At 34.8% G+C, this 26643-nt stretch overlaps 1 protein-coding gene across 1 annotated transcript in view; it reads left to right on the top strand.

Moving 5' to 3' along the window:
* Cngl (Cyclic nucleotide-gated ion channel-like) overlaps window positions 1-26643 on the top strand; it is a 184034-nt gene that overhangs the window by 144346 nt on the left and 13045 nt on the right. Inside the window, 2 exon segments of the mRNA XM_028308815.1 lie at window positions 3252-3386; window positions 12887-12972. Of these exon segments, the coding sequence (XP_028164616.1) occupies window positions 3252-3386; window positions 12887-12972 (221 nt within the window).

The following is a 26643-nucleotide window of genomic DNA, read 5'->3' as shown; positions in this document are numbered from 1 at the left end:
CAAACATAAACAAACCTCAAACGGTTATTTAGGTCATCATCATCTCAGCCATAGGACGTCCATTGCTGAACATAGGCCTCCCCCAATGCTTTCCATGCTACCGGGTTGGTAGCGGCCTGCGTCTAGCGCTTTCCTGCTACCTTTATGGTTATTTAGGTAATGTCCCCCAAAAATCTTGGATCTTTGTAATGATAAGATGCCGTCAGCTACTAACTTTTACACAAAAACAAAAGAACATAGCAATAAACCTCAGGCAAGCCGTTAACAATTACTCTTACAACATTAAGGATAATTCAGCGATGAAATCAAAGCTGAAATCAAACCCTAGTACAGGGCGTGACCTTTCGTATCCCTTTTATATGACCGTAAAACCACTCTAGGGAGTGAATACTGACGGACGTGACTAGCATCTGAGTATGAGAGTGCGAGGAAACCGAATAGCTGCCAATTTGGACCTTAATTACATCTTGTTACGTTCCATCTGTGATTAATTACAACGTTGATTGCGCTTTTGGCATTTATAATGCAAAGTATATTTTGGTTCGGTGTAACACACTTACGCTCGTATTCTATTCACAAACGATGCTTGCTTAAGTGAAGCTGCGAATCGAACGCACAGCGTTGAATAGAGCTCTGTGATTGGTTCGTGTCACCCTGTGCGTGCACGCACTGTAAGACCTCATAGTAATGTTTGTGAATACGGGCGTTAGTCCTTAGATGACATTTATGTCGTTCTGTTGTATTCTGTACAAAATAACAAACCATCTCAGTCGAGCACAAAATTTGAAATACAATCTTCAACTTTATTACTTTTCACAATGCTTTCCTAATTAAAAAATGGACAGCTTAAAAAGGTTGCGAGTTGTACATAATATAGAACGAGTAAAGATGTTTACACAGATAGCAAAATAATATACAGTAGTATTTAGAGACATTGCTGTTTTACCATACAAAACTAAATGATGCGGTAAAAACAGCCGCAATATACGCACAAATCTTCATGCCCATTCTCATATGAGGGCCTTTTGATAATATCAATCATTGCTGATTCGATATCAAGATCTCTTCGCTACAAACTCCGTTTGGGCACAAAACAGAAATGTACTAATAAAATTTTATCAAACCGAAATCAATAACATAATATTCTGTTGCATAAAGGTAACATTCATGAAAATTTTCAATTTTAATTTCAAAATTGCTTCATTCCCTAGTTTTTACGTAACTTGAGTAACTTCCTTTCTACTCTGCTTCTTGAATTTCATACATTGTCACTTTCCTAGAGGTTTCATGGAATCAGTCTGAGTGAAGTAACTTCTTTTTGTGATAATAATTATTATACCTACCGCTGTATGCTAAAAAGGTTAACTTTGTTTATCCCTCACACAATTGGTGAATTCTCAATCATTTCGTAACCAATTATACAGGTTGTCCCAAAAAGTAGTGTCAAGCCGAAGCCCAGAGGTAGAGCATCTCTAGGGCTACCCGAATCACCGTGACTTTTGATTGTTTTCGAGTTATGATTTTTTTAAAACATATTCTGTATGTGTTAACTTTCTTTAGTTTACATTCGTGTTATGGATGTAAATACTTCTAAATCAGCTAGGCCTAGTACACATCAAATCAGACATGTACCTTAACAATTCGCGCCACAGTGACCAAAAAAGTGTCTACGCACAGAAATTTAAAACAATCATAACTCGAAAACTATCAAAAATCACGGAACATACATGGAGTGATTCGGGTAGCCCTCCCTAGTGATGCTCTACCTTTGGGCTTCGGCTTGACACTCTTTTTGGGACACCCTGTATAACTAAAGCTCATTCAATTATCTCTAAGACGTAAAATTGTCGTCAAATTCCTGAAACTATTTATTTGCTAATCAAAACAGCGCGTCTTTATTAACTTTATTAAGTTTCGGTGTTAATTCTAAGAAAACAAAAGACTCTGTTTGTCGCCAAGTTTCTCCAGAGCTGACACTTAACAATACCTTATCTTGGCAACACAGTGAGATAAGAAATAATTAAAGTTGCAAATTATATAGCGTAATTAATTTAAGAGTGATGCTCTATTTTATGCAGTTATTAGATTTACGGTAGCCAGCCCTATTTGTTGGATAAAAAGTTTAGGCAGGGGCTAAATGTAATTAATCTCAAGTTGCAATATAGGACAGGGTTCATGTTACGGGTCTATGTTAATTAAGTAAGAACCTTTGTATATCAACATAGAGCAATAAAGAATTTGAATTTGAAATGAAAAATGAACGAAAAAACAAATAACGTGCATTTTTGTAAACTACTTAAAAAGCCCTACTTTTTTAAAGACACTATGGCGCCTAAAATCCGCCATTTTGTTTTTTTTTTCCAACTTTAATATAGCCAGTGTCACTCTCACGGTTAAGACGAATCTAACGACACCACTCACGCTAAAATCGGTCAAGCCGTTTAGGCTGTAGGCCGTGCCAAAGAAATATAAATACATACATAGCCACATACATACATACACTCGAAAAACATAACCCTCCTTCTGGCACAGTCGGGTAAATATCACTATTCTTCTAACCTTTCTCTACCACAGAATAAAGATGTGTAATCAAATCGCTGGATTACAAATGAAGTCTGTAAACAAACTCATAACTTTGGCACTGATTCAGTGTATGCGCAGAAACACTGAGTAAAATAATATAGAATTCATCTTTATTTGTCCACAAACAAAAACAAATAACAACACTAACTAGTTGTGTACTAGTCCTAAATTGGTACAATCGATCTTGAACCCTAAATTAACTGGTTTCTGTACAACTGTATACTAGTAAGTAATCACTCTTAATTATGCACATAGGGCTTCCCTTCCCTTTACTTATCTTCTTACCATCATCATTGTAAATAGGACAAATACTCCCTTTAGGTTTTGATTCCCTTATTTGCTTTGACAGAAAGACAACGGAGTAATCCTATCAATGTATCTATTTTCCTTTTTGACCTACCTAACATTAAAAACTCAAATTCACTATCTTTCCTGGTCAACCTGTCATGTCCCTTTCCTTTTGACAAACAGAACCCTAAAGTTTCAACTACACCAACGCGTGCAGATCGCCATCGACGGCGCGGCCATAGGCCAATGACAGGTCACGCGACCCATGACAGTCCGCGCGACCCATGACAGTTCGCGCGACCTGTCATTGACGGCGGCGGCACCCGGCGACGGCGATCTGCGCATTTAGATCTTAAACTAAAAGGCATTTATATTTCCAGGGTGACTGGGCGTACCCCCACCGTCCTGGTGACTACGCAACCCTCACCAGGAAGTACCTCGGCTCCCTCTACTGGTCGACCCTGACTCTCACCACCATCGGCGACCTGCCGACTCCAGAAACCAACGCTGAGTGAGTAGTCTTATAGATTATGGTTCTTTAAACTTGTTATTTTATGTACCACGTAATATTCCAAAGTAAAATTCAATATGGGTACTAATGGGTAGTTGACACCAGTGCTAGTCATTTGATATATTTTTTATGAACTGTAAAATCGTGACTTCAAATAAAAGTTGTATAATGACCTCAATAATTAATTTCAAAACTACTCAAAATTTAATTTGAACTTTTCAGCATTGAAAACTAGCCAGATTTGACTTTTTTTTTTAAATTTGTGTTTTATAAACGACTTCCAGTTCATTTTCACCAAATATTTTTGGTTTATTAACACAATTTTTTGTACAAGGGCAAAAGAAAGTTGATTGTTCTTGTAATCGCAATACTCTTTGGGATGCGTTGTTTTAATTGAACATTGCGACTCTTTTACGATATTTTCGTATTGTCTTTTTAATTGCGCGTACAAACTTATAGTTATGACCGAATATTAAAATAATTTCATGCTCATGTACCGTTTTTATAAAGCAGTTTGTCATTTTAACGGCTATTTTGTTGCTCTTATACGACTGAAAATTCGCATGTCCCAGACAAAGAAATAAAACCGGCTGTAAAGTATATTTCTTTCACAGTAGTATTGTGACACGAGGCCTGATTACGAATGCTATAATATTACATTTTTAAATTAAATACCATTTAAAAATAAAATACGTTTTTAAGCCACGTCTAAATATTAAGATAATAAGCATTCCTTCGTTAAATTTTAGATTCGTATCCGAAAACTCTCTTCTATTCTAATCAATTGAGATACTTTTTATGATCTGTCAAAACGTGAAGGTACAACGAGCTATGACGTCACTTTCTAAATCATCCTTACTTTAAATATTCGAGAACACATCAACCTATCACAAAATAAAAATTCATTTTGATCTTCAGGTCCTGCAAATAAAGTGCAAAGCAAATTGAACATACAACATTGTGGTAGATTGATGTATCTGACTGTATTTGAGAATTTCTTGTATTACGGACACAAAGCACGTACACGAAGAATACGCTACATGTACAAATCGCACCCTTAGAATGAAAGTGACCGAATCCAAAAAATGCAATTTGTGGTAAATGAACAAGAAAGTCTTCAAAAAAGTGTAGTTTTGAATACATTTTACTATANCGCTACAATATAATAAAAAAATCAGGCATGTTATCAGGCAGGCTACCTTTGGGCTTCGGCTTGACACTACTTTTTGTGACAACCTGTATTATTAAAGCTCATTCAATTATCTCTAAGATGTAAAATTGTCGTCAAATTCCTGAAACTATTTATTTGCTAATCAAAACAGCGCGTCTTTATTAACTTTATTAAGTTTCGGTGTTAATTCTAAGAAAACAAAAGACTCTGTTTGTCGCCCAGCTTCTCGAGAGCTGACACTCAACAATACCTTATCTTGGCAACACAGTGAGATAAGAAATAATTAAAGTTGCAAATTATAAAGCGTAATTAATTTAAGAGCCCTCGGGTGATGCTCTATTTTATGCAGTAATTAGATTTACGGTAGCCAGCCCTATTTGTTGGATAAAAAGTTTAGGCAGGGGCTAAATGTAATTAATCTCATGTTGCAATACCCTAGCAGGGTTCATGTTATGAGTCTATGTTAATTAAGTATGAACCTTTGTATATCAACATGGAGGAATAAAGAATTTGAATTTAAAATGAAAAATGAACGAAAAAACTAATAACGTGCGTTTTTGTAAACTACTTAAAAAGCCCTACTATTTTTAAGACATTATGGCGCCTAAAATCCGCCATTATGATTTTTTTTTCCAACTTTAATATAGCCAGTGTCACTCTCACGGTTAAGACGATTCTAACGATACCACTCACGCTAAAATCGGTCAAGCCGTTTAGGCTGTAGGCCGTGCCAAAGAAATATACATACATACATACCCACATACATACATACACTCGAAAAACATAATCCTCCTTCTGGCACAGTCGGGTAAATATCACTATTCTTCTAACCTTTCTCTACCACAGAATAAAGATGTGTAATCAAATCACTGGATTACAAATGAAAGTCTGTAAACAAACTCATAACTTTGGCACTGATTCAGTATATGCGCAGAAATACTGAGTAAAATAATATAGAATTCATCTTTATTTGCCCACAAACAAAAACAAATAACAACACTAACTGGTTCCCTTTACTTATCTTCTTACCATCATCATTGTAAATAGGCCATATACTCCCTTTAGGTTTTGATTCCCTTATTTGCTTTGACAGACAGACAACGGAGTAATCCTATGAATGTATCTATTTTCCTTTTTGACCTACCTAACATTAAAAACTCAAATTCACTATCTTTCCTGGTCAACCTGTCATGTCCCTTTCCTTTTGACGAACAGAACCCCAAGAACTAAAAGGCGTTATACTTCCAGGGTGACTGGGCATACCCCCACCGTCCTGGTGACTACGCAACCCTCACCAGGAAGTACCTCGGCTCCCTCTACTGGTCGACCCTGACTCTCACCACCATCGGCGACCTGCCGACTCCAGAAACCAACGCTGAGTGAGTAGTCTTATAGATTAAGGTTCTTTAGACTTATTATTTTATGTACCACGTAATATTCCAGAGTAAAATTCAATATGGGTAGTTGACACCAGTGCTAGTCATTTGATATACTTTTTATGAACTGTAAAATCGTGACTTCAAATAAAAGTTGTATAATGACCTCAATAATTAATTTCAAAACTACTCAAAATTGAATTTGAACTTTTCAGAATCAAAAACTAGCCAGGTTTTGACTTTTTTTTAACAATTTGTGTTTTAGGTTAATGGTGTCAACTACCCAATTAGATAGAAAGTCAAATTTTCAAATAAAATAACGTTTTTAGAAACGCAATAGTAAGAAAAAAAAATATTTATGTTAGGTGTTAGCTAATATGACGTGTGTTACATAATGGAATTTGTCACACTCAAGAACTAACGAGTCACTATAATCGTTCCATGTACCCTGGTGTTTCGTACTGGTGAACCTCTGAGAGTTTGAATTCCCAGTTTATGAAACCTTATTAGAGAAAGGAAAAAAATTACAGACATTTATTTTTGTCACGCTAAATAAAGAGCTTCAAATATTATAAACGACTTCCAGTTCATTTTCACCAAATATTTTCGGTTAAAGTGACTATGACCTTTGTTAACACAATTTCTTGTACATACAAGGACAAATGAAAGTTGATGGCTCTTGTATCGCAATACTCTTTGGAATGCGTTGTTTTAATTAAACATTGCGACTCTTTTACGATATTTTTATGTAGTCTCCTTAATTGCGCGTAAACAAACTTATAGTTATAACCGAATATTAAAATAATTTCATGCTCATGTACCGTTTTTATAAAGCAGTTTGTCATTTTAACGGCTATTTTGTTGCTCATACGACTGAAAATTCGCATGTCCCAGACAAACAAATAAAACTGGCTGTAAATTGTATTTCTACTACTGTGACACGAGGCCTGATTACATTACATTTTCAAATTAGGGCTGAAAATACATTAAAAACAAAATAAAATTTTAAGCCATGTCTAAATATTAAAATAATATTAAAATAATCGCTTCATAGCGATAAGACCGCCTAATTGTACCTTGTGTGTTCCTTTTCTTCTGTTATACATTATTATCTCTTTATTCATTTTCCTTCTTATTTTTAATATTTTTTTTTACAATGTAAATTATAAAAAAACTAAAAATACATTATAAAAAAAAACTTAAAAATAGTTAATCCGCTGGTAGCGGAGCAGGGCCCAAGCTACCGGTGGTCAGGGTCACAGGTATTATTATAATAAGCATTTCTTCGTTTAATTTTAGATTCATATCCGAAAACTCTCTTCTATTCTAATCAATTGAGATACTTTGATCTGTCAAAACGTGAAGGTACAACGAGCTATGACGTCACTTTCTAAACCATCCTTACTTTAAATATTCGAGAACACATCAGCCTATCACAAAATAAAAATTCATTTTGATCTTCAGTACCTCTAGTACGAAAAACTTTCGAGTTCGTTTCGTTGCGTATTCAAAGTGTCATCGAAAAATTTTGTATGAAAAATTAAACAGCGCCCCCTAGGGCGGCTATAATATAGGGGGCGCTGTTTAATTTTTCATACAAAATTTTTCGATGACACTTTGAATACGCAACGAAACGAACTCGAAAGTTTTTCGTACTAGAGGTACTGGTCCTGCAAATAAAGTGCAAAGCAAATTGAACATACAACATTGTGGTAGATTGATGTATTTGACTGTATTTGAGAATTTCTTGTATTACGGACACAAAGCACGTACACGAAGAATACGCTACATGTACAAATAATGATGTCTGATATGATTTAGAGGCATATTACCATCGGCCTTTATTACGCTCATTTACGTGATAAGTGCTAAAACAAAATAAAAATAGGTACATCAAAACTTAGGCAACTTTATTATTTTGAATTTTTTTACTGTCTAAATTATTATTGTATTTACCTTAAATTAGTGAGAGAATAATATAACATACCATGTATTCGTGACAAAGATAGAAATATCAATAAATTAGATTATAATTCATCATGTTGTGTTGTAAATAAATGTTAAATATTTTTCAGTTACAGAGAATCATAATAGAATAGAATAGAGTAGACTTTATTGATCACAGTAAGCACAAATTATAAACAATAACAACACAAAACGAATATAGAAAATAGTGGACCACTATGTCAATAGGCCCCGCTCTGTATTTATCATGACATGCTCGTAAGGGCTTGTCAAGAAACTGGTCTTCCGCGAGAGCCCTTATAATACGTATCGTGAAATATATTTTCATTAAAGTAATCAATCAAAGGAAACGAAATTTATTTTACCTAGTTGTTTCCAAAATTGAATATCTAAAACTAGTTGTAAAACTATAACCAGTGAAAATTATAATAAATATTACCATTTTATAAAAGTTTATATTAGACTATATTGAAAAACACTGAACTCATTATTCTACGCAGAATTCTAGAACTGAATTGCGATGGAAATATATTAAAATTGAAATAAAAACAGAGCTTAAAGCTCGAACTGAACATTTCCGAGCTTACAGTGAAATCAAATTAACACGCTCAAAGTTCATGTTTTAGTTAGGATTGAAATATTCATACTATAGCTTAATTTTGGAGTTTGTATGAAATACAAAATTAGGACACTAATTTCGTATTCAAATTATTACTTTTTAATTTTGCTAGAAAGATAATATTATGATGAATCCTCACAAGTTTTATTTAAGTAGTGTTAATTGAATTTGGATATTTATCAGCTACTAGCTCTTTTCAGAAAACATTTTATTATTTTAGTGGGTAATAAGTAGGTAGGTTTCACTCGTATTTTACATGAACTTATTTAAAGGAGAACACTAATCAAATTGTGTGTAAATTGATTAATTGCTGTGGTTTATTTTATAATAAACTACTGTTTTCAGTCACAAAATAAATAAAACAGACCTTATTGTTTATTACTATAATAGGAAAAAACTATAATATAAATAGAAAAATAATATACTACCCGTTCGCGCTATGTTTTCCGGTCTGTGGAATACGCGTCCCCTCCCCCAACCTCGATTAAACGCAATTAATGTGTCTTATTTTACGCAAATACACGATTATTATCAATAATAAAAAATATTTTAAATATAACTATATTTAAAATATTTTACAAACATATATTTAACAAACTTGTTATAGATAAAGACGCTTCCCTTAGAGTGACGTCATATCGCCGGCGGCAAACTTAAAGCGAACGGATAGTAAGCTACTACCTACCAGCGATCAAAAGGAATATAACAAAAACAAAAGAAAAAACATAAAAGCAAAGTAATTAGTCCAAGATTTGAAGTTTCGTCTATTTCTTATCTCTCTCAGACGAACCAAGTATCAATTCCGTTAATACACCCGTCTGAGCATCTCTGTTTACTATCAAACTTAGACCAAGAGCTAGTGAACGCCATACCTACGTCATTTTATAAAAGCTAAATTTTTTTCAGCGCGTGCTCCCAAAATAGGTTGGGCAATAATTAGAAGTTGTTTCCTCATCAGCCTGAGAGTTTTGAGCGTTCCAACCCTTTGCCAGACAAGTAGCTGCCAAAGCCACACTAAAAAAATGTTTGGTTATTGCTTACACAAAAAAGTGACTGGCGAACTAAGTGTTAACTATAACCAAAACAAGTTTAGCTCACTACTAAATTGTTTATTTAATTTACACAATATTTTGTTCCTCATAAGTGTTCGGCGTAACCTAACATTTTTTTCTGTGCATCATCGTGCACCCAACCTTCATGGTGCACCACGATCTTACCTATGTTGGGAGCATGCGCAGACACAGCTTGTATAAAATAGCGTACGTCTGGCATTTACTAGCTCTAAGTCTAACTGTTTAGAGCCAGAGCTTTTTCAATTAAGAAGATTACCCGCGATTACTCTGCGAAAAAGTTTGTCTTTCCTCGGGCTAATTCGTTTTGATTTCATGTGTCTGGAGTTACGAGCAGGCACCGTTAATTTTAAATGTCTAATTTTGGATTGTAGGTGCTTTAGAAGTTACAATTTTATTATTAAGTTAAGCCATAATATTATAATAGCGTAGCACTTTACAGATGAACGGAAAAAGACACTAACTACTTATCACAAACATTTTCTCACTTTTCATTGAAGATAATAATAATATGACGAATCCAGTAGAAAATTATGATGTGTATTGATAAAATAAAATGTTTATATTATTTAAATCAAAAATTGAGGTAAAACCTCAAAATTTACATTAGGTAATTACATGAATGCTAAATAAAATTTATTTCTTTACTTTCATAAGTACTTACGTAGGATTTCAATAAGCAACTGAGCCTTTATCACAAAAGGTAACATAATGTTACTCAAAAGAAAATATGATCAATTTTAATAACATACAATATTCTACTTCTACTTCTAATAACGAAACACCGAGTACATTTATTGACTTGAAAGATGTGACAGCCAAAAATGTATTTTCTCAAATTCACAATTTTTGTAAGGGGGCCAACGTGCGAATCGTTACGTTTCTTTGTTCATCTTTGCATTGAGTTTTTATCAATTGTTATTCAAATACCTACTCATGCTATTATTAGGGACGTAGTTATCGTCGTATCAATGGTAGGCATAGATCGTTTCATCCACGAAGACGCGTCCCACCAATATTTGGTCGAGGGAAGCGCGGAGTGCGGGAAGTTGGCTCCGAGCAATCCGAGCGTCATTATTGTAGTGTGCGTGCGCACTAATGGATAATTTAGCGTGTACCGATAACACTCAAACATTAGCGGAAGAATGGTGGGGCGCGTCTTCGTGGATGAAACAATCTATATCAATGATACGGGGCCCCCGGGTTACCGGTTTTTTAGATATGTAGGCAACGAGGAAAGTTCTATAATTTTACAATGACCTTTTTTAGATGAAAAGGGTCTCATGATCTATACTTTTGTTAGATGGGATGGTATAACAAATTTTTATACAGGCACGATACGCCACTAGCTATTGTAGTCCATACCTTTGTGACGAGCAAAACTAATAAACGATCTTTCTTATAACGTGAGCCGTCTGGTCCTTCGTTGTACATTACATCCATCATGAGAATTCCAGGCGAAGCTTGCTCGTTTTAATGAGAAATTGTCTCATTAAGTCGGGTGCGAAATCCAATTGGTATTTCCTAATGATTAATAAAACCGCGGATCATTTAAAACCCCGAATACAGAAGTTTGTTAACGACTTGCTATTAGAAGAGCTTCGAAACCCTTTCGAAAGCCCTTATGAAAAATGGTCATTTAGTTATGTCATTGTGAAACGCAAACGGGTTGTGGCTGGATGAGTGAAGAATAGAATTAAATGAAGACGTATTAAAATCAATTTATTAAAAGGTTTTGACTGTCATGGTTTCAACTGTTATCAAAGATTTCGATAGCAAAATCATAGATAACCAATAATCAAAATAATTTCCATACTACGAAATGCTACAATCAACTACGACTACGACTGTGACTACGGCATAGCGCTACGACGTAGTCTACGACTACGAATTACAGCTACGAAACAACTATACTCGTACTACTAGAAACTTCTTTTCACAAAAGTTATTTTTTATTTATTCTCATTAATACCTATTAGATGTCAATCATTACATAAGAACAATAATTAAATTTAAAAAAAGTTCATCGTCAAAAATAAAATAAATACCCAATAAACTCTTTTTTTTATTCTTACTAGAAATCTACTGATATTTATAAGGTATTGACTATTGAGTCAATTTAGTCTTGAATCCTCTAACGTTTTTCTTTGAGTTTGAGTCTTTTTATTTGAGTTTTCTTATAAAGTTGTAGTCGAAGAACTCCTTCAAATGTAATTATTTGTTTTATAAATAGGCCACCAAGCTGGAAACTTCACGCAGTGTGGCGTATTTTTGTGAAAAAACATTTACTTGAGCAAGTATTTCAAATTAAATATAATTACAAGATTCCCGTGTGTCTTACAAACAATGCTAACCTCTCTACATTGCCTACATTACAAAGTTTGACAACTTGAGCTTGAATCATAAACTTCACGAGAAATTCAGTAGACGTCCGTCTATCTCAATTTATTTAATTAAACTTATAGGATTACTTTGTCCATAGAAACTAGCAATATTGTAACGAATTAAACTTTGTAATAATATCTTCGTTTTAAATAAATGCTATAAAAAGGCGAGTCTGTAAGTAATATGTCTTCGAATATTTTGCTTCAAGAACTCAACAATTTCTACAACCTTTTTGACTAAGCTTTTTGATAACTAACATAAAGGATGACGTCATATTACATCTTTCTAAAACATTGTTTTGACACATCATAAAAAGTATGTCATTTTCGATTATGTAGACGTACGACGCGATTAGTTTAAAAATTAAGTAAATATCTTTCGCCAAGTCACGCCAAGTCGACATTTCTCTATGTTGTAGCAATTTTTATCATACAAACAGAGTAAATACAAATGAGTAGGTCATCTTCATAGAAACGCACGGGCGCGGTTTGTATGTGAGCGCGCCAACACGTATGCGGCACGCACGCACTGACAAAATTTAGCGGGTATTAGCGGGGAGCCAGTCGTGGTTGCGCCGAAAAACAAACCGCGCTCGGTGCGTTTCTATGAAGATGACCTACTCATTTGTATTTACTCTGATACAAGTACCTCAAATACATAATATAAGATATATTTTGTAATGGTCATACTATACTTACGAGCAAAAGTATGGAATCACCCCTTTGTGTTCCAAGCGATCTTGAGAACTGAATGACTATGTATTGTATGTATCTATGGTATCAATTTTAAGTTTATAATATCTCCTTTAAAATGGTATCATTTTTATTGATCTTCTATTAGTCATTTAGTTCTTATGATCGCTCGGATTAAATAGGGTGATTCCATATTTTTGCTCGCGAGTGTAGTATTAACAATAAGGTTGTTGTTAGCACACACGGAGGCCCCAAATTTCTGCCGCGCCGCGGACTCAAGTCGCGCCTACTACAGTTCCGATCCAACCGAGGGTACGTTCGCAACGCGATTGGTCAGATCAATGACGTTTTACTTTTTGAAATTCGAATGGCACAGATAATGTAGGTGGTTCACTTTTTAATTTTCTCACAAGGCCTTTTATGGCACAGATAACAGGGTGGTTTACTTTTTTAATAATTATAAGGCTTCAGGGCGAAGGATGGCGATGGTCGTTACTTTTTAAAGTTAAAAAAGGCAAAGGAATGATCTGTGGTCATCTATTTTTAGTCTTTTTGTAAGTTTAGGTAAAATTAAAGAACACTAGTAGGTATTATGTCTCGTTCTTTTTTTCTTAGACACCAATGTCACAAGTGTTTTATATTTTAGGAGCACATAATATGGTTTTCTTCACACTACACTTTGATTTTTGTACAAAATTGAAAATTGCTGAACCGAACTTAATCTTACTGGTAAAACGGACCGTGACCTACTTTAGCTTGTATTGTATCTCCTAAAATTATTCTTAACCCATCAAACCTCTGTGAAGCGCCGATAAGTCTCTGGAGGGTATAATAAGAAATATCAAATACCGCACGCAAGATGTGGGTTTTTCAATATTCACAAGAAGTTTGACATCCAATAACCTGTATATTGAGATACCCGACAGTTTGAGTTCACCTCGCGTGTGATCTGTTTTTTCGTACAAAGTAAATATTTCTGTATAGATCTGGAACAGGGAGCTTTTTAAAGCTGACACGATACAAATCGATGAGGGAACGAGAGGATTACGTCATCAACTCTCAATCATTTTATTATAATCCTTGCTAACTTTTTCTGTAGGTACGTTTATAGTTTTTGTGTTGGTGTTTAATCAAAAATAAGCATGTTAACACGTATTCATAAATACGTTTATAATTTTAACACTTATCATTGCTCTCGTACCTCCTCATTAGACGTACACACGGCTACACTGTCAACTATCCATTTCCGTTTTTGCTCTCACTCTCATCAAATGGTGATTCTTTGCGATAGAACGAGACGACATGACAGGCAATGGATAGTTAACACTGTTGCCGATGGTACCTATCATCATTTTAAATTAATATTTATCACAAACATATCGTACTCCCTATAAAATAACTCTTTATTATTACTTAACTACCAACAGAACAAAAGCGCTAAATAGTACAAGACGATTGGTTTAATGCTTTATTGGTAATACTTTTCCTGCCCAAAGGAGAGACGAACTAATCAAAATTATGATCAATAAGAGTCGTTTATGGATTGAAATGATGAATGGATTGAAATAAAAAATGCTAATTTATTTAAATCTGCCTTAGAAGATGTCCGAGCGCACTGAATTTACCGAGAACAGGCAGCATTATAGCAGATAAAATGGTAATCTCGCAGAATTGTGTACGAAATCTGTTTTAATTAAATGGCCGGTAGCGATGTGCTATCGCTCCATTTGACTGTTCATTCGATTCTATTCGATTAAATTGAACATCCAGTTTGTTTAAAAAGTAGGTCGGTTTTATACGTTTGAGTATTATTTCAACGCTTGATGAAATCAATTATGATTGGTCGGATCATAGGATGACTCTGTCTATAATAACGTCATTCATCATCATCATTGACTGAAGAGTACTAAATTGAGTAGTCGTAACAACATTTTTACATCGTGTGAAACGCCGTACTATACACGATGTGCCGTACAAACACAAGGCATAAAGCATAGTACATTTTTACGATCAACAGCGAAAATGACTTGCTTATGAAAACGATCTCAACTGTAATACCAAATCATTTATAAAATATAAATATGTGAAGAGAAACTCTGACAGGTTCAGACAGAGACACTCTGACAGAGCTTCCTCTTTGAGGAATATAAAAAAACCGCCCCCATTTTCATTTAATACAATCGTACTTAGCACTCTGAAACAGTCTCAGAAATTGTGCTTCACTTTCTCCAAAAAAGAAACTCTTCAACATAAGAACACTCGATTGTATCGAGACCCTGAATATCGATAAGCCCTTCAACTCAACTTGGCACATCACTAATGGCCAGAGATTTATACGGCAGCAGTTCGCAAGTGTCTGAAACGAAGATTGTGGTGGAACGTTATTGGGTTCCGAAGTTTAAACAGCCAAATTATGAGTTTTCAAAGCCTTGCATTTGCAAATTCAGGGGAAAGCTCGTGAAATGACTTTGGGTGCTTTTAGGGGACATACTTTAAAGCGTTTCGTTGGAGGACATAGGGGTCACTTTCACTTTTCTCGTTTGAAGCTAAAGTCATCAATTGGTAAACCCTCTTCTACTTTTACTTGGTTCGTTAGACAATAAAAAAATACCACAATAAAATTATGAAACCATCTAAAAACTGAAATAGTCAGTAGATGTATTATCGATCCTCTTAATCGAAATTCTATCACGTATCGTATTAGGTATATCTAACTACTTAACATAATAAAATGTACAGTCGCGGAATGAAAAGGTTCGTCACCTTAGTGTCGGTTTTCGCTTGCACTAGGTACTGTGAGAGTCAAACCTGCCAACATAACAGTGCAAGAAACAGTGCTGCTAACATTTAAATAAATATGACGTTTGCTAACGAATAAGGTTTTACTTGTTTATTTTTCTATCCCATCAGTGCAATGCAATGATGACATTGACCAATTGACAATATTTTTTTTTTATCTATAAGAAATAATAATGGCAGTTTGAACCAACAAGAAGGTTTTAGTTTATCAATCATAATAATCTTCTTGACAAGATAAATCGTCAAACAACTTTGATCTGAATAATTTTGAACTTTACTGACGAACAGTTAAAGATGATTTTCTCTAACTCGAGATAATTCTGTAACATAGTTTCAAAAGGTAATATGTGCTCGCGATTCGTTGAAGGAATCATTTTGAAAACTGACGAACCTTTTCATTCCGTGACTGTACCTGAAGAAATATCTAACAAGTTATGTAACTAAGTTATTTCTCGTTATCCAAATAAAAAAGTAGGTATAATTGAGTCACCGATGTCCAAAGTTTATAAAATAGTCTAGTATTTTCACTTTTCAGGTATTTCTACATAAAATACAATTAATAGTCTCTTGAAATAAAACTGAGGTCCTTTATTTCGGTAACAATCCTTTAAACCTGTAAAATTGTTATACAACACGACACTAAACCCAAATATTGTCAACCGTTCTCTACAACATGCTTTATTTACTTACTTCAAAAGCATTAACCAAGCAATTTATTTACAAGGAAAACGCTTTGAGCAGTATTTCATTTTCAAAGCGAAATAAAACGTGTTTGCGTTGGGTAATAAAATTGCGTTAGAATTTTTATAGACGGTAGTCTAAAAGAGATGCCATACGGGCTTCTTCGCTGCGAAGACGCAGCGCGATTTCAACACATTTGCTCTCCACTCCGACGTCGCAGCGTTGGTAAATGGTATGTCAGTCTTTGACACTGACAGCTGGCACCTTCGTTATTAAAAAAAATTCTACGACGTACTGCACGTCATTTTGAAGGATCGTGTAGCATGTCGTTCAGATTTATATAGATGACCCACGCTGAACTGTCCCGCCAAACTCAATGACAGGGGGGCGCTACCATCGTTCAACTATATGGTTTCCAACATGGCAAAAATCTGAACCAACCAGCGATCCGGTATTGACGGTGGCGCCCCACTGTCAATGTCATCGACAGGACAGTCCAGTATTTTGGAACTATAGGTACGTATAGTTCCAAAATACTGAACTGTCCTATGCATGACATTGACAGTGAGGCGCCACCGTCAATACCGGATCGCTGGTTCCGATTTTTGTGATGTTGGAAACCATACAGTTGAACGATGGTAGCGCCCCCCTGTCATTGAGTTTTGTGGGACATTTTAGCGTGGGTCATCTATACCTACCATTCTAGACTGCATCTTACCTAACATCAGGTGTGATTGCGGTCAAATACCTGCCTTTTTCTGCATAAAAAATACATTTGTAGAACAGTCGCCGCAGCGCCGTCAAAATGCAATGTCAACGCTCGTGTGGCATCTCTGTGAGAAATCTTTCAACACGAACAGTTTGAGAACCTTTGTTCCAGACACCCGATACTTGTTTCTTAGAATTTCACGCATCAAATGAGACGTCAGAAGCAAAACTCACGCCACTGAGTGTGAAGCTGTAACTAGAAGATACCCTCTTCAAAATCGATGTTACGTTTCGTTTATACCAAAATTTTCATCTTTTATCTCTTGAGCGCATAACTGGACCGATGGAGTTTGTTGAATTTTTCCTTCAGTCGCTGACCGACTTAAGGTCATAGCAGACTTATCAACTCGGAAAGGGATCAACACCGTATCGCTTTTCGCGAGCTGTCATCGCCCTTCGCGCGCTGTCACCTCGAGGCATCAACGTTACGTCGTATTTTATTGCATCCATTATGTTCTTAAAATTAGAACATTATGGGCCATTTAATTTATAAACTGCATGTACCTATTTTATTTGTGGCCTAAGTGTACCTATGATATGTTTATTTTATTTTTAAGCTTGTAAGCGCTTTGGACCTGCTCTGTAAGCTTACAAGTGTTTTGCATTAATAAATAAATAAAATAAATAAACGTTACTGTGCGGGTAAGTGTGCGTTGCAGTATGGAGTATCATTCAAAGAATACTGACCGCCTCGAGTTGATGCGGTTACGATCCCTTTCCCGGTGGGTAAGTGTGCTACGTCCTTTATCCGAACAAGGAAACAACAAGCAAATATGAGAAAACAAGGAACAAGATTTTGTAAACACTCGGGTATGGGTAGCAGTCTTGGGTAGCAGTTTAATGTTTGCTTGTATTGGAGCGTGAAATACAAACATGTACTTTGAAAGCTGAAAAGATGAAGTTTGGAATTTAAGTTCTCGGCAACAATGGCATAATATTTTGTCAAGAAAGTTCATCAGTTTGCAGATCATAAGACGTTATTTTACATTTACCTAATTCCGAATAATTAGATATTCGATATTATAGCATCCATTAATAACTGACCCGATTAATCTGATCAGTCAACTTTAAGCACGACGAAGATCATTGACTATTCATCACTTACTAACCAAGCAAATGGTGATGAGTCAAGCTATCTTGAAAGTTTAATCAAGTGACCTCAAATGGCTTAAAAATGGCCTATTTTAAAGGAAGGAAATCTGAACAAAAATTGGCGGTGGCTTTCGAAAAACATCGGACATTTTTCTCTGTTAAAAAGCACGGAAAATAAACAGACAATGCTTAAAGGCCTATCTCCGATTGTTAGATGATAAACGGCCGTCACCTGTCCCTGGCAATATAAGGGTGGGAGGGGCTCAATAAATAACATCATGGAGTCTGGACTATCCTCTATACTCGTCTGTAAGTTACGGCCAGGACCCCTGTCGTCATAAACCATCGGAGGTCAAACGCGGGGTCACTGGGAAAAGTAACGGGACGGGAAACCCCGACAGTACTTATAGTTTAGACATAATATTCCATTATTAATGAAAGAGGGTCGAAGAGTTCGAAGTCGATATTAGTTATGCCCGCGTTTTCACCATCAATCGCTAATTTTAAGTGGCCTCTATGGTAACACATAACAGGAATTTTGTTTTCATAAGGGTCACTTAAAAATTAGGTATTGATGGTGAAAACGGGCATTGGGCTCTCTATTATACTCGTAGCATTTTTTCTATAGTTTTAACGAAATAAATTACCCTTTCAATTAATTAAGAATGAAAGGGGATCGTAATATTCATAAACTATTAAAAAAGAGAGTTGATATTAGTTTGAGGCTCATTAAAAAGCATGTATTTTCAAAAGTTTTAACCGAATAAATTCCATAAAGACATAATATCCTTTTAATAATAATGAAAGAGAATCACAAAATGAAGTAACTATTTAAAAAACAGAGTCGATATGCGTTCGAGGCTCTCTAATTATAAGTTTTAATAACTAGTAATTTGTTCAACCGTTTTAACTCAATAATACTTATAAGCTTAACTTTCAATATTAATGAAAGGGGATCGCAAAATGCATTAACTATTAAAGGAAAAATGAGTCGATCGTTTGAGACTATCTATCAAAAGTTTTATTAAGTTGTAGCAAAGTTTTTCAGCCGTTTTAACTGAATAAAACTTTGTGTTATTGGTCCTGAAGTTTTCATATACTCATACTAATATTATAAAAACATTATGTTTCAAAATAAACAATCATCAGTGGCCGTTTTGCTCAAAATTTTAAAAATTATAAGATTAATGAAGAAACCCCCGAGGAATCAAGTCCCAAATAGTTATATGAAAAGATATTACAAGAAACCGTAACAAAAAGAAGACGAAAAAGAATAGGAAATGTAAAACAGGGTTTCACATTGATCCACAGACCATTAACCAGGGTCGGACATGGGGTCAGTTGGCTGAATCCATCGGTTTTTCATTTGCGCGGTGCAGGAGATCAAAGCATTGAACCGAAAGTTTGAAAGAATTTTATACGAGTGTTGTTACGGACGTCTAATGCTGCGCTTCTTAGGTAAAATACTTGACCAATAAGTATTCAATTATTGTTGTTTATATCGTATTATGAATAGAAAGGTTGGAGAGAGAGAAGTAAAAAAACTATGTATGTGAAATTTTACGTTCTAAAATATTTTCATTACAAAAATTGTTGATCTGTTAGGTATTCAGCTGTCGCAGCTGTTGTGTTTCTCGGTCAAAGCCATCTTGTTGTTATATTAAATCATGACCTCGATTCAATGAAATTAATTGTAAAAAAATATATTAACTACCAAATGCCATTTATTACGTAACTTTATCAATTAGAATTGAATGTATACCGATTGCCTGACTGGCCATATGACACGATAAAGAATTCAAATACCACAAAACGCTATGAATCGCAGAAGGTGATCGATGGGACATCTATACATGAATGAAAAACCCTATATTCTGTGGACATCCATAGAATATGTAATTAATGATTGATGATACTAGTTAGGGGGACAGGAAAAACCGATCGTACCGAATAGGAACAGATCGTGATGAACAATTTGGCATTAATATTGGTTGTAATAGAATGATGCTATTTTGAGCAAAAATGAACAGTCTGATGAGGTGAAGACTGTACAGATGACGGTACATACATCATGCTAAGAACTCCAGTACTTTATGTATTTGTAATAGAGCCGATTTTTCTACACAAAATACGTATACGTTGCTGCCGCCTTAGGTAAAGTCAGCGACCTTATTCCAATTGTAACAAAGACGTGTTGCGAACTTTTTGGCTGCTATGAGTATCACGAACTATATGACGCTGACTGTATATCACGATTCTGGTTATTTTTAGTTTTTACGTAAAGCTTTCGTCAATTCGTATTCGATATAGAATAATTGTAACTAATTGGCCACATGAAGAGAAAACAAGCGACCCAAATAATGCGAAAGGATGAAAAGAACGAGGATTGAGGAATGTTACTGAAACGGGACCCTTTGACCTTTAAGAAAACCTAAACGGGCTGAGTGATAAAACACATAGGAATCTTCACTGGAACGCATGTATACGGGCATTCGTTTGATCATTCTTTATAAGATATCAAGAATTTTTTTTCTTGATAATGTTACAAAAATACTTGGGTTCACTATGACAGAGAAAACTGAGTAATAAATCTTTTCTTTTAGAAGCTTTTGGCCTGCATCGCACTTGATGGAAAGTCGTGATCAGGCTAAATGTTATATAAACGAATTTCACATGGAATCGTCAACCATGCTTTTAAAAATTCAAGCCTAATATCTACTTCGTTATATGTAAATTGGTACAGGCACAATATTCTCACTCTAAGGGTGAATTCGACCAAATAAGAGTAAATAATAATCTCAGAATAAACTTGTCTTTTTGCCATATTTCCCATACTGAAACTGTCCATGTTCCAGTTATACCAGAAGTTATTCTTGGTTAAAAGTTTGGTCGAATCGGGCCTAAATAATTAGAAAGTTCGAAACAAATACGTCCCTGTGTGTTTCCTTCTTCCACGCTCCGCAAACCGTGGAAAAGCGCCAACAGATGGCGCCACGGGCCTCTCATTAAAATGAATTTTAATGAAATTCAAACAACTTGTTTAATGGCGCATTAGCGCCCCTCCAAGTTAAGTAAAAGACAAAAGATTATATCGGTAATGGCTATATCATTGCTCAGGCACAGGCTGATTGGGAACGGTAACTTGGGAACGATATTTTATAACTTTTGACAGTATCGATTGAAACATTTTACTTGATTTTATCATACCACTTTTACATTATTGTTTTTATAAACAACTAGCTGACCCGGCGAACTTTGTTCCGCCTTAATGGCAATAAATAAGCAGACTTTTTTTTAATTTCGAACGGGATAAAAAGTAGGTATCCTATGTCCTTCTCCTGGCTCTAAACTACATCCCTGACAATTTTCAGCTAAATCGGTTCAGCCGTTCTTGAGTTATAAGTGAAGTAACTAACACGACTTTCTTTTATATATAGAAGATACTCAATTTATAGCGAGTATTGAGAACGAAACAAAAAAGATTTTGGTAAAAACTAATATCGTCAAACTATCATAGTAACATGACGTTACAAGATTACTATTTTATGAAGAAAATAATCCAATTTTCTTTTCTCGTTTTTATCACATTTCACCTTCGTTAAAAATGTATTGAGCAAAAGAAAAAAGTCACTAGAGAGCACAAATATCGAATATCCGAAGATGAATAATAAAAATGCAAAAAAAGTGTCACGGGTAGATAGAGAGATAGTAAACCCAGTGGACCGATGACCTATTTAAGGCTATGGCGATCCCCTGGAGGCCAACAATAAGGAAAACCCTATATTACGTCCATCAATGGTCTTGTATAAGCCGATTAAAGTTTAAAACTTTGACCTTTGTTTGCTGATTTAAAAGGCTGGAAAAATATGTTTGAAAGGACATGATACCGTAATTCCTCGCAAGTGATATTTACGTAACGATAGCTTACCTAAAACGATTACTATAAACCCAAAAAGGTTTCATGATTATCTATCCCAAGTTCAACTCTTATTCTTACCTAATTAACTACTATGTTTTACATACACAGCGTTGAATAGAGCTCTGTGATTGGTTCGTGTGTCACCCTGTGCGTCCACGCGCACTGTGAGACCTCATAGTAATGTATGTGAATCCGTCCAAGATGTGAATACATGCGTAAGTATACTTAGCACATGTCATGATGGTAAACACTAGACCATCTTAAACAGTGGCAATAAGTGCTATTATGCTACAAAAATGTATAGTCTGATGTCTACTTTCTTGACAATGGCTCCATCACGTAAGCGGAAGCCTAGTGAGGGAATTTTATTAAACTCTTAACGTCGTTAAAGCGTGTGCACGTCTCGATAAATTTCTAAGGGGGGGACCACACTAGTGTATGCTTGACTTATGGTCCTATGTCCCCTAGATGGGGCAGAGTGTATGCTATTACAGGATTATTCCCACCTTTCGTTCCCACTGCTGCAACACGTGTGAGCTACAGCTTGACCGTCAATAAAACCCAACCAGTGAAGGTCAAGTTTGTCCCGGAAATATATTAATGAATGGTTTATCTGACAGTTAACGAGTACCTACATAGTCACGTTTACGCGTTTTAATCGCTGAACCAAGCATTTTTATAAAAAGAAAGAAAAAAGATACAAAAAGTAACAAATAATTATGTATCAATAACAAAGAGTATTTATGTAAGTTTGGATGAACTGCCCATCATTTCTCATGTTAGCGATATGAAATATTTTTTAATAAATTAGCATTTTTGATCGGTAACGCGCTTTAAATTAAAAGAAAAAGTTTGTGTGATTTTCATGAAATGAATTACTTANATGCCAGGGTTTTATGTTCCTGGTCAGGCTATACTAACATTTGCTGTGTTTTAGTGAAAAAATAAGGTTTTCGGACTTTTAATGGAAAGTGATTAAATCCATTGTTTTGTCTTTGTTTGCGGCTTGCGCGCATTTACACCTCAGCTGGAATGAAAAACGAAACGCAGCTGGAAAAGAAGCGCCAATGAATTGGAACCCCGGATTATTCCCACCTCTCGTTCCCACCGCTGCAACTCCTGTGTATCTGTCCCAGGCAAATTGTATGACTCCGCATTTTACAAACGGCGTCCCAAATAAAACCCAACCAGTGAAGGTCAAGTTTGTCCCGGAAATTGGATGCTTTTAAGCAAATACTTTAAATTCGAAATTAACTATATTATATCTGACAGTTACAATCACGTTCAAATCGCTGAACCATGCATTTTTATAAAAAGAAAGATACTGAAAGCTGGAAAATATGTATCAATATTATAGGCTGTAAAATAGAGTGAGTATTTACTTATGTAAGTTTGGATGAAATGCCCACTATTTCTCATATTATTAGCGATATGAAATTTTATTTTTTTATAAACACAGAAGTTTGGATGAAATGCCCACTATTTCTCATATTATTAGCGATATAAAATTTTATTTTTTATAAACACAGCATTTTTGGTCGGTAACGCGCTTTAAATTAAAAGAAAAAGTTTGTATGATTTTCAATAATGAANATTACTTATTAGTCACTACTAGTTCTCATTAAATGTAAACTATAGAAGTGTGCTATGTTGTTGTTTATTCCAACCTCTAATATATCTGTTAATTTGTTTTACAGAGTTAAATAAACTTTATACTGTAGTTACGACCACAGTGTGGTCTGAGCTTTAAGAGCAAAGTGCTGCCGCATCCGACGATAGTATTAACTACTTTTAAATGTTCCGTGTACCAACAAAGTGAGTGTGGGGACAATACTAAAACTCCTTTAAAGCCTTCTTAGTGCAAATAAAATTCAATTTACAACCTAATCTCAGAGACACTGTTCCTTGGGAAAGGACGGTAAATAAGATTACAGGATTTTTCTTGGAAAGTGAAGGTACTTTAAAAGCTGTCTAAATAAAATGTAAGAATAGATGATGGTCACAAATTAAACACTGAGATTACAAATTAGACTTAGCTAGCTAGTTATCGTATTTGGAAACAAAAACCTATATTATTGTTTACTTATCCTATGTATGTAGTTTACTTTTTTGCTCTCTAGTAACGTAAATGATAAGTAAAAGTTACCTAAAACCTGATTTATTTTGGGTTATAATTAGAATTAATAATTCTTCCTTTTAAAATTTTCTCAAATTACCACATAAACAAATTAACAACTTAACTAAGTATAGCAAAGTCTCGAAAAATAATATTAATCGATTAAATAAGTTTTTCTGTTCAAAGCTTTCAAACACCTAAACAAAACAAAGCCTAAAACTTTGCAACACTGTAATTTGAAACACAATCAATTAAAACTTTACAAAAGTGCGGTCATTGGATTAATTACAAATACATCGCTAATGAAGCTACGGTTTTAGTGATCGTGGACAATTTTCCAGTACAAGAACTTACAAGTGGAACCTATCACAAGTTGGTCCATTAACGACCGTATCGATGAAGTTTTGAGCTTGTGACTTGCACATGACTGCACTTACTCACTGATGCTTAAATATTTGTCTGTAGGAACAGTAGAAAAGTTTAGCAATATGATACTCGTAATGATTCCTGAAGAAATGCTTTTACCGAATGGGTCTGAGCTGGGTTCTGAAACTAAACATCAGTGGTTGAAAGTCACTAACTGCTTCAACTTTTTCTGGTTATTTATGTCCGCTTTTACCATCAATACCAAATTTTAAGCGATTCCTATGATAACACATCACAGGAATTTTGTTTTTATAGAGGTCACTTAAAATTTAAGGATTATCGGTAAAAACAGGCATAGTCTCCTCTGATCTCCCTGATAAGGGTAAATGGAAGATTTACCTGTCCAGACGGATTGAGGAACTTTGATATTCGCATTAAACCATTGAACACAACTACTGAGATTTCAATTTTGTACATAAGACAATACAAAAAATTCTATTATACTCGTAGTCTGAATTTTCATCTCATATTTTAACTATGTCGTCAAATATAGTTAGGTTATCTCAAATTGTTTTGACCGTAGAGAGTTCTACANCTACTACGTTAATGTTAGTTGCCCTTATTGAGTTACAAGATTGCCTACGTCTAATAAAGGATCGTATTTACTCACGTGTGTACCTATGTACTACATTTTGTTTCGGTAGTAATAGTAAACACAGCTCCAATCTTCGAGGCCAGCCATCAATATCGTTATTACCTGTAATCCATCCCCAGTTGAGCAGTAATAAATCTTAATCCGGGATTGAAGGCAATAGACAAGGTCTACAAGGCGATATAGCTCAAGACGTCAATGCTAGAATAACGAATAACGGTAACTCGGTAAATCCATATTCCCATGAGAAACAAAAAAAAATATTTTTATTCTGCGTTAAAATAATTTTCGATATGGCCATGAAAGCACGTGCGGAAAGGATGCCTTTTTTGAAACGCTATCACGTTCGCAGTCATTCCATTTTTTTTCATGCATGCGAAACCTCGCAGAACATAACAGAAAATGTAGGTATATTCATTTTACAAAAATTGGCAACAACGAAATTTTAAGTAATTTTTTGGGTTAAAACTTGTGTTAGAGAATTTCAGGTGCCTTAGACTCAATCTAAGGTCTAGTTTAATGAAGGAGATACTCTCCCGGCTTGTAAGGTTCTGGGTTCAATTCCCAAATAGGACAAACACAGTCTACCTAATTGTATAACTTTGAACTTGAACTTTATTTCGACCACTTTTATTTTTTACTCACATGAAAATGATATAGGATATTGAAAACCTACACAGTTAATTAAAAGCATTTTTTACCATTAAAACCCTTTTTATTAGTACTCCGTTTTAAAAATAACAAGTCGAATTGATACCTTTTTCATCCAAATCAGCAATTTAGGCACTTCGTTTAAACTTGCGAAGTGGTTTTGAATTTAAAACAGCCTTGATTGGTAGCTTCAAAGAGTTTTGATGGGTATTTGACAAATTGACAGCCAAATTAATGGTTTAGATATTATTATAACGAAGTGGTCCGTTTACATTTAATTTATTAAAACCAATAAGGGATTAATTACCAATAATATTTCTTACAGGTTGATAAACTTTCGTAAAGATGACCTAATTCATTGGAACTAATAACGTATTAATTTATTAATTAGGTATTTAATATTACACCACGTCAATAAGGCCTATGAACGACCAAACTTGCCCATGCAATATACAAAACAAAAGACAGAATTAATCATAGACAGACCTAACTAAAGTAGGTCAAGGAAAACTGACGCCGATTCGATATCTACCCACTATTTTACTCGGAATCACCTACAGTCCAATAGCGAATTGATCTGACCAATCGCAATTTATAAGTACTTAATTTATTTACTCCATTATACGAATACTGTTTTCTTTCCACACATATTTTTCAGGGTTTAATAATTGATGAGTTATAGACCTTATTATCACAGATTATAAAGGGGATAAACAATAATTTTATTAGAATGATTTCCCTCCTGGCACAATGCGTGCTCTACTACTCCTGGCTGAAAAAAAAAAGAGAAAAAGCAATTTCATAAATGGAATCTCACGCAAAATTTCATAATACTGTATTCTGTCCCAATAAAGCTTATATTCCGCTGTGGCTGAAAGCAAACCGTGAAAGCGAAGGCACAAAAAACAAAAGTTATATGACACCATTGTAAACTTTATC

This window comes from Ostrinia furnacalis, unplaced genomic scaffold (genome assembly GCF_004193835.3).
Source record: "Ostrinia furnacalis isolate ACB-3 unplaced genomic scaffold, ASM419383v2 OfSCF2514, whole genome shotgun sequence".
NCBI classification, from domain to species: Eukaryota; Metazoa; Arthropoda; class Insecta; order Lepidoptera; family Crambidae; genus Ostrinia; species Ostrinia furnacalis.
Note: the sequence above shows the minus strand (reverse complement) of the source record. Positions and strands in the feature narration are given on the sequence as shown.